At 39.6% G+C, this 16,518-nt stretch overlaps 4 protein-coding genes across 5 annotated transcripts; 3 read left to right on the forward strand and 1 right to left on the reverse strand.

Annotated features, from left to right (window-relative positions):
- Positions 1-809: 809 nt before the first annotated feature.
- LOC103437890 (presenilin-like protein At2g29900) lies at positions 810-2,657 on the forward strand. Its single transcript, XM_008376413.4, has one exon. It carries the CDS (start codon positions 962-964, stop codon positions 2,261-2,263), a length of 1,302 nt encoding a protein of 433 aa, XP_008374635.1. The 5' UTR covers positions 810-961; the 3' UTR covers positions 2,264-2,657.
- Positions 2,658-3,388: 731 nt separating this feature from the next.
- On the forward strand, positions 3,389-6,406 carry LOC103438199 (uncharacterized). Of its 2 annotated transcripts, none has more exons than XM_029104097.2 (3): positions 3,389-3,685; positions 4,007-5,151; positions 5,637-6,406. In XM_029104097.2, exons 2-3 carry the CDS (start codon positions 4,058-4,060, stop codon positions 5,854-5,856), a joined length of 1,314 nt encoding a protein of 437 aa, XP_028959930.1. In that variant the 5' UTR covers positions 3,389-3,685; positions 4,007-4,057; the 3' UTR covers positions 5,857-6,406. The 2 variants fall into 2 exon arrangements, with proteins under 2 accessions (XP_028959930.1, XP_028959929.1); XM_029104096.2 differs by having other exon boundaries at positions 3,390-3,685; positions 4,031-5,151.
- Positions 6,407-7,797: 1,391 nt separating this feature from the next.
- Positions 7,798-11,206, forward strand: LOC103437891 (replication protein A 70 kDa DNA-binding subunit B-like). Its single transcript, XM_008376414.4, has 12 exons — positions 7,798-8,026; positions 8,253-8,399; positions 8,493-8,741; positions 8,839-9,016; positions 9,131-9,401; positions 9,480-9,582; positions 9,672-9,796; positions 9,900-9,978; positions 10,089-10,233; positions 10,355-10,515; positions 10,608-10,728; positions 10,836-11,206. The coding sequence occupies exons 1-12, from the start codon at positions 7,896-7,898 to the stop codon at positions 11,031-11,033; spliced, it is 1,908 nt and encodes a 635-aa protein (XP_008374636.1). The 5' UTR covers positions 7,798-7,895; the 3' UTR covers positions 11,034-11,206.
- A 350-nt stretch (positions 11,207-11,556) lies between these two features.
- Positions 11,557-15,916, reverse strand: LOC103437892 (glycerophosphodiester phosphodiesterase GDPD6-like). Its single transcript, XM_008376416.4, has 8 exons — positions 15,377-15,916; positions 14,263-14,426; positions 13,964-14,147; positions 13,651-13,725; positions 13,115-13,224; positions 12,641-12,859; positions 12,365-12,520; positions 11,557-11,932 (listed from the first exon to the last, which is right to left on the reverse strand). The coding sequence occupies exons 1-8, from the start codon at positions 15,390-15,392 to the stop codon at positions 11,702-11,704; spliced, it is 1,155 nt and encodes a 384-aa protein (XP_008374638.1). The 5' UTR covers positions 15,393-15,916; the 3' UTR covers positions 11,557-11,701.
- Between the last annotated feature and the right edge of the window lie 602 nt (positions 15,917-16,518).

Here is a 16,518-nt window from a genome sequence, read left to right on the forward strand (position 1 = left end):
GGTTTCTGAGACGGCCAGGCAAGCTATCTTTAAAGGGCCTCAAAATATATGTGGACGAAGCCCAAAACAACTAAAGCCCATTCATTTTTTTTTTGGCACGTAAATAATTTTGACGGATTTTTACATTAACATTAAAGTGCGACACGAATTGAGTTTCAATTAACCGGAGTTTAAATGCAATTAAGCATATGATACAATCCTATTTTAAACTATTTTAGATTTTAACTTTTTAAAATTATCGTCACTTTTTTGTTTTAGGAATTTTAACTCGATTTTATTTGTCTTGTATGATTAACTAAATAATTACAATTGTCTTTTGCATGATTATTTCTCCTTCTTTCATATTCAAAATTCTCATTCAAATATTTGCTTCTATTACCAAGGTATGCACCGATAAGCGCTCCCCTCAACTCAAATCCATGGTTTTGATGCGATCGCTTACCCACATATTCTTCGAAACATGGGTGCAATGAGGTGGCACAATATTTTTGGTCGAGTCACTTATAATCGGTTAGATCAAATTGATTCTCATCTTTTTACGTTAACTATTTGAAAATTATTGACATTAGTCTGTCAATTTGCATTATGATATAGTCATATTTAGCTTCAATTGTAAATGAGAAGTTTTAAATTTGACACATGTGATGACAAGTTTGATTAAATTATTATGGTTCACTTGTTACGTCTTGGAAGATTTAATTCAAAGTGAAATAAATTATGTAAATTGTAGGAAAATAGTAAAAAAAAACTAATGTCATCGTTTGGTTAAACCAGTAAAAAGTCAAAAAGATGAGCGGCTAAGATTGTTTCCCAACGCCATCGACCAGTCCAAGCAGCTCTTCCACCAAAACACCTGAGAAGCATTTCTCAGTCGAATTCTCAAGAGCCGCGACCAAATCTCAAATCAAAAATCCCAAATTCCGCCCCAAGATCCGAAATTGATCCGATTATCGGACACCCAATGGCCCAAAACCCAAGACCCCCAACAATTCTCAAATCCCTGGGCGAAGAACTGATCAGAATCATCACTCCGGTCTCCGTCTGTATGCTGCTGGTGGTCCTTCTGGTCACAGTCCTAAACGATGACGCTTCATCCTCGTCGGAGACGGTGAACTCAATCGCCACCATTGCCTACGACGAGACCGCTTCGGACTCCTCCTGGGACAAATTCGTGGGTGCCCTCTTAAACGCCCTCGTTTTTGTCGCCGTCGTCACGGTCGTCACGTTCGTTTTGGTGCTCCTTTTTTACCTCCGATGCACCAGGTTCCTCAAAATCTACATGGGTTTTTCGTCTTTTGTTGTTCTGGGATTCATGGGCGGAGAAGTCGCCCTGTTTTTGATTCAGGACTTTAATGTTCCAGTCGATTCGATTACGTTTGTTTTGGTGTTGTTCAATTTTGCTGTTGTTGGGGTTTTGGCGGTGTTCATGTCGAAAATGGCGATTTTCGTGACGCAGGGCTATTTGGTTGTGATTGGAATGCTGGTTGCTTATTGGTTTACGTTGTTGCCCGAGTGGACAACTTGGGTGCTGTTGGTTGCCATGGCATTGTATGATCTTGCCGCGGTTTTGTTGCCCGTCGGGCCGTTGAGGTTGTTGGTGGAGCTCGCAATCTCTAGGGATGAGGAGATTCCGGCTCTGGTTTACGAGGCCAGGCCCGTGACTGCTCATGATTCTCAGGGTAATGTGGGTGAGAGGAGGGTTTGGAGAGATAGGAGAAATGAGAATTCGAGTAATGGGAATGAGAATCCCGGGTCAACTTCTAATGTCAATGTCGATCACGCTTCTGGTTTGAATTCAAGTTCGAATCTTGGTGAGTTTGGCAATGTTAATAATGATTCGAGTTTGGTTAGAGCCGAAGAGGGGCGGATTCCAGATAGGGGTCAAGAGCTATCTGCCCCATTACTTGAGCGTGTAGCAAATGTTCCACCTCGCAGGCAGGAAGATGTTGTGGCGAGTGAAAGCTTGTTGCTTGAGGGCATCGGATTGGGGTCCTCCGGTTCAATCAAGCTGGGATTGGGAGACTTCATCTTCTACAGTGTTTTAGTCGGGAGGGCAGCAATGTATGATTTTATGACCGTGTATGCGTGTTATCTTGCCATCATAGGTGGCCTTGGAGTTACTCTGATACTGTTAGCTTTGTATCAGAAAGCTCTGCCAGCTCTTCCGGTGTCAATAATACTCGGCGTACTGATTTATGTATTGACACGGCTCTTACTCGAAGTTTTCGTTGTACAATGTTCCTTGAACCTCATTATGTTCTAGAAGTGGAAGTTTTATTGCAGAAGATTGACAGGCAGCTGCAGAATGTATATGAAGCATCGGAGCATACTATGTGACACCGATGATTTCTCGTTGCAACCGGTATAGTTCTTTTCTGTGAACTGGTTGCACGTCCGGAATCTACATTGTTTCCTAAAGTTCATTTCAAATAGGGTAAGATTGTGATTTTGAAGGTCCCTTGGAGTCCAACACCTGCAAGTTTGGGAGGAGGGAGGACGCCGTATGGGTCGGAGCCTCGGAGGATGCCGGAAGGCCTACATGTGTTTGTACCAATAATGTTAAATGTTTGATTGTTTGTTTCGGTTAGATTCCTCCTTCATATTGAAATCGATGTTCATTGTACCTAGCACATAATAAACAAAATAATTAAAACGAATTCGGCCTCGTATTAAAATGACCGAGCACATTACTCTTTCCGGGACAAGAATATAGCCCGAACGGAGTTTCAGAACATCATCGGAATGTCCAACATTGATGCAAAGTAGTTCGTGGCGCGGCGAGGGTTCCATGAAAACTAGGTTTTATGATTGTTTTGGTACAATTTGAAAAACCGACTAAAAACCGTGAGTAATTTTCTTGAATTCTTTTCGCAAAACGCCCGATTGTTGGATTTTGCCAAAACCTTTTTCTTGCCGGAAAATAGTTTACGCTATGGGAAGCGGTCTTGTTATTTATCTTCCCACACAAGCATTGTTTATTGAATTTTTGGACTAAAAACATAAAAATATAATCGGAAATACTAGCAAGGACCCAACAGGATCCTCTCCGAATCCTTTTGATGAGGATATCGTCAATCGTATCCGTTTATCGTACATCGTAAACGGATATGATTCACGAATATCCGGAATCCTCACAAAGAGAATCCGGCGAGGATCTGGATTCAACATGGACTAGGCCGTAACCAAATCAACTTTAGGGTGACCATCACGCCCAAAATATTTCTCTAAACGACGTCGTTAAGGAGACATATTTGAAGATTGTTGTGTCTACTTGCTCTAACTCCGGCCAGGACAAAAAGGGCAAATACAGCCTTGGATTGCAAGAAATTAGTCAAATGAGGACGCGCTTGGCAAATTAAGTTTGTCATTAGATGGAAAATAGAGAGAGAAAGTAGAGAGAGAAAGAAACCCCTAAGTCTAAGCAACGGCCTTCTAATCCTCCTCCTCTGGTTTCTCTCGCTCATCCCCGTCAGTTTCATTTTTCGGGTTTTCGATTTTGTTGTTTTCTTGAATTTTCGGTCTTACACCCCACCCCCCCCCCCGGCCCCCATTGCTCGTAGGTTGGCATCGACGCGAAACTGAGCCTGCTGATTTTCAGGCCGGTAAGGAATCATCGTCGATTTTTCGAAGGCTGGAAGGTTGGCAGTCTCTCTGAGGGCACGTTTATTGGCATTTGGTTTTGCATGTAAGGTTAAAGTTTTCTAACGTGTCTTTTTTTTAATCTCGAATTCAAATTTCATGAACGACAATTGCTGAGATCTTTTCGTTGATCATGTTGAGCATGCAACTCGAATTTTCAATTTAGAACACAGGTACGATGTGTTCAAATCTTAGGGGCAACGATCGTGGAACACATTGTGATTTATGGTTCATATCGAATCTATGGATTCGAGGTTTAATGTCTCTAACAAAAAAATGAAAACTAAAAACGAAATGGTTGCTGGACGAGCCTACTTTTCTCGCACGTTGTTGTCCTTATATTTCTGTTTCGTTTTTCGATTCCCAGAAATCTGATGGTTTTGGACTGCAGGAGGCAGAACCAAGACAATTTTTAGTTATGGGATCGGCAGATGAGGGAAATAGGTTAAGCCCTCCCTCCTCTTCCCCCTCCACCTCGTTACCAACATTTTTGGACACTCCCCACGAAGAGTCCACCACGGAAGCAGCCCCCAAAACCACAACGACCTTGCAACAACCTGATCAGGACAACAATGTCGTAGAAACTTTGGATCCCGGATTCAATCAGACAACATTACAAGGTGTGGAACATGGAGATGGAACAAGAGACAGCGATACGAAGAAAAGCCCTGCAGCTACAACTCACTGTGGAATTGATATTGCAGGCAAAGGAAGCAGCGGGTCAGGCGGATTAGACCCGTCCAATCAGTTGAATGAGTTGAGGACGGATCCAATTACCGCTCTAGGCGAAGCTAACACTTCTACCGTAGGAGAAAATTTAAGTTACTCTCAGGTATCTGATTGTTCCGAAGCCTTTGAATTGGGTGCAAATGCAGCCACTGACGAGGATTTTGCCGCCTATGCGGGCACAGAGCCCGCACAGGACGTGCAACCTAGTGATGGACTAGAAGGGTCGCATTCTCAACCAGCAGTTGATGCAAGCGGTTCAGCAACACAATCTCCGCCAACGCAGGTGATGGAGAGGCCAGGCGACCCTACATCCTCACCGTATAGGATTCCGGATTACGTGTTTGCTAGGAACAAATCAACATCCCCAATGGAATGGAGCCCCGCTTCCAACGAGTCATTGTTCAGCATTCAGATGGGAAATATGAGTTTTACCAGGGACGAGTTTAACTGGTTGTGTAAATCCGGTGAATTGGGTTTACCTGGTGAGGTAAGTTACTTGCCTAGTGGTCCATGCAGCATTGACTTCACAAGCAACCAGCCTCCGGCTAAGCAAACGGCGCAATCAGCAGAGAATGCTTCCAATAACAAAGGCAATGTGAAGGAGGAGCCGAGCCTGAGGGCAACCGAAGCGAAAGCTGTGGAAACCATGAGAGAAGTTATAAGGGAAAATGCAGAAAGTCATGAGAAGGAGAAGGCACCCACCGCGGGCGAGGGCGGCAAGTATCATTCAGCTTGCCTCTCTCATGTTTCGGATGGAAGTACAAAATCTTTTGCATTCCCAATGTAAGTTGCTGGTAAATGTTAGCAAAATTTAAGGTTAAAACATGTTTTTGGTCTATGTAGTGTTCACAAAGTTACACTTGCCACTGCATTTTACGTCGAATCAGGTCTTGTAGTTGCAAACTGTTCCGACTTCAGGACATTCGTCATGTTGATTTCTTGTCCAAAGTCCGTCAAATTTACCTTCCCGTGTAACGCGTATGTGACGGATTGGTACAAGGAATCAACAAAAGTTGACGAGTGTCCTCGCGTTGGAACAAATTGCAAACTATAGGGATCAAATTCGAAGTAATCTGAAATACTGGTAGAAATGGAACTTTGTGCAAACTACAAGGACTAACAATGTGTTTCGAACAACGACGGGATTAGCTTGAAATACTGCCGTTCGAACAATCTCATACGAACAAATACCTACTTGCATTGCAACTATGTATTTTTGCTCGTTTGCATGTTGAGCAAACATCTGAACATTTTTCTGTTCCATGAAGATTGGCAGGGGACGGAGACATAAATGTTTCGCTACGGGGAGAAGGAGCGAAACACAAGCACCAACCGGGGTCAAAGCCAACGTCTCAGCGACAATCGCAGCCGCAGACACGGGAAGAAACACCGGAAGCATCTTCTCAGGCCTCGAAACCAACCCCAATTGAACCCAAGTGCAGATGGGGGCTGTCTTGCTTCTCTTGTTGCCCATCATGCTGTACTTAGCGAGAGTGGGGAATTCGGAATTTGAATATTGGGGTCTGAATGGTAAGGGCATAAGTTTTTAAGATAGAAACATAGCTCGAGCGTAAACAAACTTCAGTTCACTCATGGAGGCATTTCATGGAATATTTGGTGGGCTTGTTGCCTAGCCGTGTCACATACACCAACATATATCGACATTTGTCAAAGCAATTGACGAGTGCTGTCGAGAGTAACTGTTGAGTGTTGTCGATGTAACTTGATTGCTATCAAGATATGCTTAGCATGTATTACATCAAACGCTTGGTGAGCACAAAAAGGACTCATACCATACATTCGGAGTGTCCTAAAAACTTTCACATGATTATTTCCTGGCATCCAAGTGGTCTCAGAGTGGTCCTGAGACCACTTTGGTTCCAATGTACATCCGCCCTATTGCTTAGAGGGAAAAGTTATTAACACTTGCAACAAAAAGAATTGAAAAAAAAAAAGAGAAAACAAAATATAGATTAGGAGTTTATCTCTTGTTGTTGTACATTATATATGGTTATACGTATTCACATATTATTTTCTCTCCTTGGAGTTGTATGTGAGGTTAACATGTTTTTTAGCATTAATAGAGATTAATTAAACTGATTATTTAGGTATTTCCAATAGGGAAAGTAAATATTTAATCCATGTTAATGCAATACTTCATCATGTTCCAATTTATTGTGTTGTTTTCTTGTAAATTCACATGGACGATTACATACATTTGGTTTGGCAAAAATAGTAAATAAACCTACGTTTTTTTGTTTGACAAAATATCATCTTATAGTGGCTTCGTTACAGCAGTCTACATTTTTGGGAGCTGAGAAGGTTCAAGGGCATTTCAGCCTTTCTCTTAGTCACCATCGTGTGATTCACACAACATGAAAAATCAAACTCAAAATGTGTCGTGTGAAATACGCGCCTGAAATTTTACCATTGAGACATCCATGGTGGTTAATGTACATGAGTTTAGTGTCAGCATGTCTGCAAAGGCTCGTTAACTATGCGGAGCCAAATAGTATTCCTAACAATATTCATGTTGTAATTGACCAAAAACAAAAAGATGAGTCATGTCAAACAAAATTTCAATAACATACATGGTACAACTTTAATGTTGTAAATTTTTTCATCATGCAAGGCAAAATCACTTATTTATCTCTTAAAACTAACGAAATGGACAAAAGTGAAACAAATATGAAAGTTTGAGGTCTATAGATTTCTGTAACTAAATCAGAGGTTTAAGTTAATCAATTCCAATAAAACTCCGCAGATGGAGCTTTATCCTTCCTACAATTTTGGAGCGGATCTGTTACACAACTTTTTTTAATACAACTTTTGGCACAAGTTTTTCTACGGTTCACTCCGTAATGTATTTCAATGATTATAGTCGTCTATTTTTTAGAACATTATTCATAGATCATCCTTGCAAAACATTAGACATATCCAAATCCATTAAAAACATTAATCGGTAGTGAAGAAAATGGACGAATACGCTTTTACAAATAAATCATGAACCCTTAGTCTAACAATCATATGATTTCAGATTTAGATGATTTTTGGTAAACATAATTTTTAAAAGAAGACCTAAAAGATAAATAATTCGGATCCTTAAAATACATTAACCCCAAAAAAACTTTCGTGAAAAATTATATAAAAAAAAAGATGCCTCCGATCCGTCCCATTACTCTTAAAAAAAATTCAATAAAGCTCTAATTATATTTTGGATCCAGTTGTTTGGAAAGGCCCACAATATTTCAGTAACCCAAACCCGTTAGGCGCAAAACAACGGGAGGGTAAAATGGTAAAAGAACGAAACGAAATCGAACCGGCGGGGGCGCCAAGGCGACAAAAATCCAAACCAAAAACCGTCGAAACCCGAAATTGGCGCCAAAACACGTAAACATTTCAAAAAGTCTCCCGCCGGAATAAAGTAATACAAAAACCCCCGACTCCAACACGCAGACGCTCTCATATCACCATCTCTCCGCCTCCATACATTTTTAGAGAGAGAAAGCTAGAGAGAGAGAGAGAGAATGGCGAAGTTAGGGCCAACCCCAGATGCGATTTCGATCATCTTGGCGAACAAGTCGCCGGATGAGTCCGTTGAGCTGCCGGAGATCGTGGTTCAGGTCTGCGATCTCACCCCCAGGGGCAAGTCTTTCATGTGAGCTTTTTATCTTTCTCTTTGTATTTTTGCTTTTTCGGTTTCATTTGTTTCTGGGTTTTAGTTTAGGGCTTTCAGAAATCCCTTTTTAGATCTGGATCCGGTTGCTCTCTTCAATTTTTGGAGATTTAAGTTCTGGGTTTTCTGAACTGATTTGTGATGAGTTTGGATTGTGAAGTTTTTGGGTTTGATCGAGGTTCTTGCGTTTTGGAATGTGGTGCTCTAGGTTTACTGCTACTGATGGAACTGCGAAGCTAAAGGGGATGCTCTCCTCGCGGCTGGCTCCCCAGGTCACCTCTGGGGAGATTCAGAATCTGGGTCTCATTCGCGTTTTGGGTTACTCTGTTAATTTCAATTCGAACTTGTCCGAAAAGTAAGCGATTCAGACTCTCTCTCCCCCTCTTTTGAAATGTTGGGAATGGAATGTTGAAGTTTTGTTTTGGTTTTTTTGTTTTGTTGTTTTCAGCTATCTGCTTGTAACAAAATGTGAGGTGGTTTCGCCTGCGCTTGAGGCGGAGGTGAAAAATGAGGTCAAAAGGGAAGATGTTGGGATCATATTGAATCCCAAGCAAGAAATGGTTTCAGAATCTGCTGCCCAAATTGTGCATGAGCAGGCTGGGAAGGTCAAAAAGGAAGATGTTGGGGTTATATTGAAGCCCAAGCAAGAAATGGTTTCAAAATCTGCTGCCCAAATTGTGCATGAGCAGGCTGGGAAGTAAGTGTTTTTGTTTTGCTGCCAATCAGTTGTGACTCTGTATTTGAATTTATGATTGTGTTTGTTGATAGTTTGGTTTTGTATGTATTGATTTCAGTATGGCCCCATCTGCGAGAATGGCTATGACACGAAGGGTTCACCCGCTTGTTTCCTTGAACCCTTACCAAGGAAATTGGACCATAAAGGTTCGAGTTACAAACAAGGGTACCATGCGTACATACAAGAATGCTAGAGGTGAAGGTTGCGTCTTCAATGTGGAGTTAACAGATCAAGATGTAAGCCACAAGCTCATTTGATTTTGTTGGCATTCTTAGTTTCCCGATAACAATGGCTTAATGTATGTGGTGTAGTGATTCTTATGTTGTGTAAATTTGTTTATGTTGGTTTAGGGCACCCAAATTCAAGCAACAATGTTCAATGAAGCTGCAAAGAAGTTCTTTGAGAAGTTTGAGTTAGGGAAGGTTTATTACATTTCAAAGGGATCTCTGAGGGTTGCTAACAAGCAGTTTAAGACGGTGCAAAATGATTATGAAATGACTTTGAATGAGAATTCTGAGGTGGAAGAAGCTAGCAATGAAGCAGCTTTTGTTCCTGAAGTAAAATTCAATTTTGTGCCCATTGATATGTTGGGTCCTTTTGTTAATGGAAAGGAGCTTGTGGGTAAGCAACCACTCCTCGAATCTGTTTTGATATGTGTCTTCTGCTTTCTCAATTACTTGTATCTGCTTTATATCTTAGATGTTATTGGGGTTGTTCAAAATGTGTCTCCTACAATGAGCATTAGAAGGAAGAGCAACAATGAGAGTATTCCAAAGCGTGATATCACCATTGCTGATGAAACGTAAGCTTACGGTACTTCTTGTTTAGCAACTGACTACAATTGCCATATGTTAACACTGTGTATTGAATCAATTTGTATATGAACTGCAGGAAGAAGACAGTTGTGGTTTCTTTATGGGGTGAGCTCGCAACTGGTGTAGGCCAGGAATTGCTTGACATTGCTGATCAATCTCCCGTAGTTGCTATCAAGTCCCTCAAAGTTGGAGACTTCCAAGGTTGCCTAAAAGTTTATATAACAGTTCAAAGGATTATGCATTTCTGAACCAACATGAACACTCAAAGTTCCTGATAGTAATGTACTCTTGTATATTGTTGCAGGTGTATCGTTGTCAACATTGAGCAGGAGCACAATATTGGTTAATCCAGAGTTACCTGAAGCACAGAAGTTGAGGTCTTGGTAAGTTATTTTTCATCAGGATTTTACCTTCTCTTTTTTTTATCTACATGAGTTATCTATGATTATGTTTTCTGGTACCCGAAAAATGATTAAATTGCCCTAATTGTCAGGTATGATTCTGAAGGTAAAGAATCTTCTTTGGCCTCTATTGGCTCTGGTATGAGCCCTTCAGCCAAGAATGGAGGAAGGTCCATGTACTCTGACAGAGTCACCCTGTCTCATATATCTGAAGACCCGTCCTTGGGTGAGGATAAGGTATAACCACTTTATCCATGGCTCTTAATTACATAAGAATCTTTATTTCAATAGAATTGAAAATCTTGAAACTTTTATGAATTTTGGTTGTACTGAATATTTTTGTTTTTGTCCTATGCAGCCTGTGTTTTTCAGTGTTAAAGCGTTCATAAGTTCGATCAGGCCTGATCAGACAATGTGGTACCGTGCTTGCAAAACTTGTAACAAGAAAGTGACTGAAGCTATTGGGTCTGGTTATTGGTGTGAAGGGTGCCAGAAAAACGATGAAGAATGCAGTTTACGGTAAAATACAGTTCAATATTTCATGATAAGGATGCTATTGGCGTTTTTATACAGATTCCCAACTTCTCTTATCCATTTTGTTCTCTTTCCAGGTACATATTGGTTGTGAGAGTTACTGATGTAAGTGGGGAAACGTATCTTTCTCTTTTCAATGACGAAGCTGAGAGGGTCCTCGGGTGCTCTGCAGATGAACTGGACAAATTGAAATCACAGGTACATCTTTACAATTCAATTCAGGGTGCTTATTACAAATGATTAACTCAACCATGAAATATCAGCAGCTGGTTTCTAATCTTTGAAACTTCTACATTTTGTTTCAGGACGGAGACGGGAATGAATTCCAACAAAAACTGAAAGAAGCAACTTGGGTTCCTCATCTTTTTAGGGTCAGTGTTACTCTGAATGAGTACAATAACGAGAAGCGGAAGAGGATAACTGCCAGGGCAGTTGCTCCAGTTGATTTTGCTGCTGAATCGAGGTTTTTGCTTGAAGACATATCGAAGATGAAGGCGTCATAAGTTAACGATCTAGAAGGATGAAGAATGAAAATGTTATCTAGGCAGATCTAACTTTAATCTCTCTGGTTTAGGTTTTGTATGTGATTTTCAGATCAGTACAGGTGGTTTTTGTTGCATTCCAGAAAAATGCCTGATAGTGTTTGTCTAGTTGTATAAATGCACTTCTTTTATAATCCTGTGTGATTCACATTTTTTTTTTATGGATGCTGATAAGTTTGGTATGAATGATTTACTCACTACAAGCGATATTAGTACTCTAAACTAGACTAGAAGGGAGGGTTTGAACTCGGGATGGGATATTGGGTTGAAGAGGAAGATTTTATCATCCACTCGGATTAGAAATTGTAAGTTTCACTCGACTATGGTCTAAAAAGGTTTCAACTTTTGCACACCCAAATCAAATCCAAAGTTTGAAATTCTGAGATTTGATGATTTTGAACAAATATGTTTAAAATATCCAAGAACGAAATTTAAAGACGAAATATCCAAAACATCACTAAATTGTAATAACTTGGGATGAAAGTAGACTAATGGCAAGATACTAATTGAACTGAGAAAAGAACTGAAAAACGATATTCTCTAAATGAATTTTACAGGGTTATGGTCTGCAGAAATTGCACCTACATAGTTTAACAAGCTTAAATGATACCTAAAATGTACTTTCGATCTCACGCCTTCTCATAGGAAGAGACCATTGATGCTATTTTGTGCAATAAACTTGATGCATTCTTGTCATTGAAGGAGGTCCACTCTTGAAAGTTATGTAGGCTTCCTGTGAAGTCTGTAAAAAGTCCATCGACACCTATCTCGTTAATCCAGTAATTGTACTCTGCGTATGGATCTTGATGAAAGTTCAAGTGCAGGAATGAGTTCTCGTTTCTGTATGTGTAGGGGTGCACCTGCATTGGAATTGAAGGAGATGTAAGAACACGATTTACAGGAACTACGTCCATGCATCTGCAGCATTCGTATTTCAGAAGATAAATCACAGAAAACCAACGTGGGTTCCTCATATTTTTAGGGTGGGTTTACAACACGATGTATCTAAGAGACACCTTGGTTCACCCCATCTAGATTATTATACGTATCTTACAATCCATAACGAGGTTTTGTGCCTGAACAGCTACAAATTAGTCTCTTACAAAGGAAAATATTTATCTTTTGTTCTGTTCTACAGTCATTCAACCTTTTACTAGTAGCTCTCGTCCAGCATGTTACCATATTTTGGCTTCGCAAATTATAGCAGAGACAACAATGATGCCACTAGTCAAAGAAACAGGACCCGATTACCCCAAATCAAACAGATAAGTGTTTGCAGAGAAGAAATCTACCTGTAGGTCATGTGCATGGGCTCTGGAGACCAAATCGGTAGGTGTTTGCAAATAATTGTTCACTACAGGAACTATAGTATCTTTCCACGGTCCAATGCCCACCACATAATCCTTAATGTAGTCAAGGTAAGGATCCGAAGTAATTTCCCAATAGGACTGCACATCATAGATTCGAGGTCAGTCAGTCAGCAAGGAATACAAATACTGAAAAGTCAAAGGAAGAACTATAGTGTGTAAGTAGTCTACGGGGAGATAAACGCTAGAAAGAACACAAACCTGATTAGTGTCTTGCGTTGGAATAGTAACATCGTCAATTAAGAAGATCTTGGGCAAGTCTGTCAGATTTGATACGTATACAAGTGAAGTTGGAGCAAATGACTGGATAAATGCAGGTTGTTTCAACCAATCTTTTGATAGGTATGAACCCTTGTATCCGTACTTCGTAAGTGTCTCCACAAATTTGTCCTCAAACCTCTTACCATCTGCCCACTTCACCTGTCATAAATTAAAACATCAGGTAAGTGTTGTACAAAAGAGAAAGATATCCATCAGATTCAGCACCAGAAATGGTGGCAGAGATTCCATGTCCTGATGCTTTCTTACGTAATTAGTAAGTGCGAAACTTAAGAGTTGTTTCCATCCGTTAATAAAAAAACTCTAGAACTAGACCGTGACAGATTAGAATAAAATAAAAAAATGCTAATCACATTCTGTGAAACCATTATTTGTGGTAGCTTTCAGGATACTTACATGTTGGTTGATCAATACAGGATTTTTAATCTCCGGATATATTCCAACAACTCTGGGTGCGTCCAGTGCGATTGAAATGTACTCTTCAAAAGTAATAATCGGATATTTTCCTGAGGAATGCATCAGAGAAGGATATCTCAACCATCCTTATATTTCCATCTATATAAATGAATATCTTTTACTTGGAATTCGGAAACAAAACATATGCTTTTTAATGCAAAAAATTACGTAAGTGTAGCAATATTACATTACATATAGCACGTTCTATACAACGACCTAGGGAATTAGCACTGTGAGTCAAGTGGTGAGATGAGTCACAGTAAAGCTTAAGCACACGGTCTATCTAAATGCTCGATCAAGCTCAAAACATAAACTAACAATATAGCGCTTGCATGATTTTAAAGCCACAAGATAAAGCTATTAATGGTTAGAAATCTGATACTGGAATAAGGTCTCTATCATCAAATAGTCAGTAACAGAAAGTAATGAAAGATGCATGCTAAAATTAAGAGTTATTTGCCGAGATAGGTACTCACCATTATATTGTTGATCCCGAAATGAGTATCTCTGCTTCACTCGTAATGACTTCAGTTCTTTTAGTGTAAAATCAACTGCATACAGGTTAAAGTAACTTTTAATTTCGCAGTTGGCGACAAAGACATCACAAAAAGTAAAGATAGAAGTATAAGAATTTTGGGAGTTGTGGTAAACTAACAAAACTTATCACTTGAGTGTTCAACCGTCACTTAGAAGATGGGATGTACAAAGATACCCATCAACACAATGCGTTCAATGTTCAGTGAGACTAACGATTTAAAAAAGTGTTGCAAGCAGAAGGGCTTCACATACCAGTAAAAAAACCGGTAGTGTTGAACCCTTGAACTTCATAGGTTCTTTTACGATCTGCAAACTCCTTGTGTTCGGCAACATCAGTTGTATCATCAAGGGTCACATCATGAAAGCATATAAGAACACCATCTTTGGAAGATAGGATATCCGTTTCAATGAAGTCTGCACCCTCTTCAATAGCTCTCTGCAAGAATGAATGTTTTAGTACCCACGTACCGGGAACAGCTTTTCATCAAGTGAATGAAGTTTAATGAAACGCATACAATATTTAACTATGCCCATATTTAGTGAATTATTACTATGTATGCAGCAGCAGTTTCTTCAGGAATCTCTCCATTTGAACCTCGATGAGCAATGTTGTATGGACGAGAAGTCTGTAGAGGCTGTCTATTGGTGGCATGCGGATCGATTGGCCTTCCGGAACACCCAACAAGGAGCAGTAGGAACACAAGAGGTGCAAAGCCTGTCACGTACAACTTATGAGTCTTACTAATTTAGATTGGCATCCAACTTATGAGTCTTAACACTACACCATTATCATACATACAAACCGAAATAATATCATCGCCATTTGCGCTACAAACTAACCTGTGCCTTCCCATATTTAGAAACCAATTGGCTCATTCAACTAAAAACGCCTACTTATAAATAGTATTAAAAAAACAACCTGACATTACCCCTACATCAAAAAATTTTGCTAAATTAGGAAACACTCAAGGCATATTTCAACTAAATATCAATTTCCCAGAACTGCAAAACTGAAAAATATCCTCCAAAAATCACCAAATTTGGTTCAAACAAATTAAATGCAAGCTTCCCCCGACGCGGAAAGTCCACCTGGACACCCGACTTTTGGTGTCGGCCAGCACTCCTCGAATTCCGGTGTTCACCTGGACATCCGGATCGGGGTGTGCCAGTCAAACTAATCAAACAGACCCGGTCACCCAGATAAGCAATTGCCAGGGGCAAACAAGACAGAAAACCAATATCAGAAGCACATCAACCACCACCAAAGAAACAAAGAATCCGACTTTTTACAAAATTCAACAAAACCCAGTAATCATTCACATAAAAACATTGAAAAAATCACATCAACAATTAAAACTCTAAAAAAAGAGCAAAATGTTCAATCTTTGGAGCCAATTTTGCAGCTTAATTTCTACAAAATTGAGTAATCATGCATTCACATACAGATATTGAAAAACTTACACGATCAACAATTAAAACTCTAAAGGAGCAAAAATTTCAATCTTTGGAGCCAATTTGCAGCTTAATTTCTACACAACTGGAATAAAAAAAAACCCAGCAATCATTCACATACAAACATTGAAAAAATCACACCATCACAAGAAAAAAGGACTAAAACTGAAGCAAAAAATTAATCTTTGGAGTAAAGTTAGGTTGTTAGCTTACAGTGTGAGGAAGCCATGGCGTTTTCCCAGAGCTTCTCTCTCTCTGCCTAGTTCCTACTGTGTTTCCTGAGCTTCTTGACGAACTAAATGAATCAATAAGCTGCAGAGCTTTTTTTTTCCTAAGGCGGTGAAATCCTGTGCGACCGAGAGTTTTATAGCAAGGAGGGACCAGAGAATTTGGCGCCGTGGATCTGGCTGTAAACCAAGGATATTCCCTCCGACAGATGGGATTTCACCGGGAAACTGATTTTAAAAAAATTAATTTATGTCTTTATATAAACTAAAAATTTTAGGAGTAACATGGACAAATTCAATCGCAAATTTATGGATCGATATCAGTTGTTTTCGACTGAATTAGTAATGGATGGATGTATCTAACTCATTCAGATTGAGTCTAAATTAGAGAATCAATTTTAAAAAAAAATTCAAAAGTTTGAAATCTGCAATGAGTTTTTTTGACAAATTTTTTTGTAGTGAGTTGATAAATATCAACGATGTTCATTGTTTTTCTATATCTCTCCGACATAGGGTGAGTTTTCATTTGGCCCACTTTCATATTGATCTTTAATTTTCCAGACGGAAATATCAACAATTTCGGATATTTACGTATAGGTGGTGCTATCTACACATCCATTTTTACCTCTCACATAACCTTCTTAATTTCCGGCCGTTGAATCGAATGAATTGAAGAAGATCAATGAACAAAAATTTAACAAGGGTGTGTGAAAGGTAAAATGGGATGTGTGAATAACACTACCCTTTCGTATTCGACTGCAATACTGGCGGGACTTGTTGGATGGACACATGGAGGGTGGTGATTGGGTTTTTTGGTTTTCGACAGTTGCCGGTCATCTTAAGGAATACAGAGTTTTGAATGATTGAATTGCAAGTTAACGCAGCGACCAATTGGCGTTGACTGAATGGTGACCTGTCGTACGCGTCGTGATATATACTTCCGTTTGGACATTGACAATGTGGGACGGAGAATAGAACGGAGACACTAAAATGACTGTATTTTAAAGGGTTTTTTTTTTTCGAAAAATCATATTTTTACATTACAAAGTCAATTCTGGTACTATTTATTTTACTCTTTATTTTGTCATTATCGTTAAAACTCAAAATTTTCAAGCCCTTTTCATTAGT

The sequence above is a fragment of the Malus domestica genome, chromosome 06 (assembly GCF_042453785.1).
Source record: "Malus domestica chromosome 06, GDT2T_hap1".
Lineage (NCBI taxonomy): Eukaryota > Viridiplantae > Streptophyta > Magnoliopsida > Rosales > Rosaceae > Malus > Malus domestica.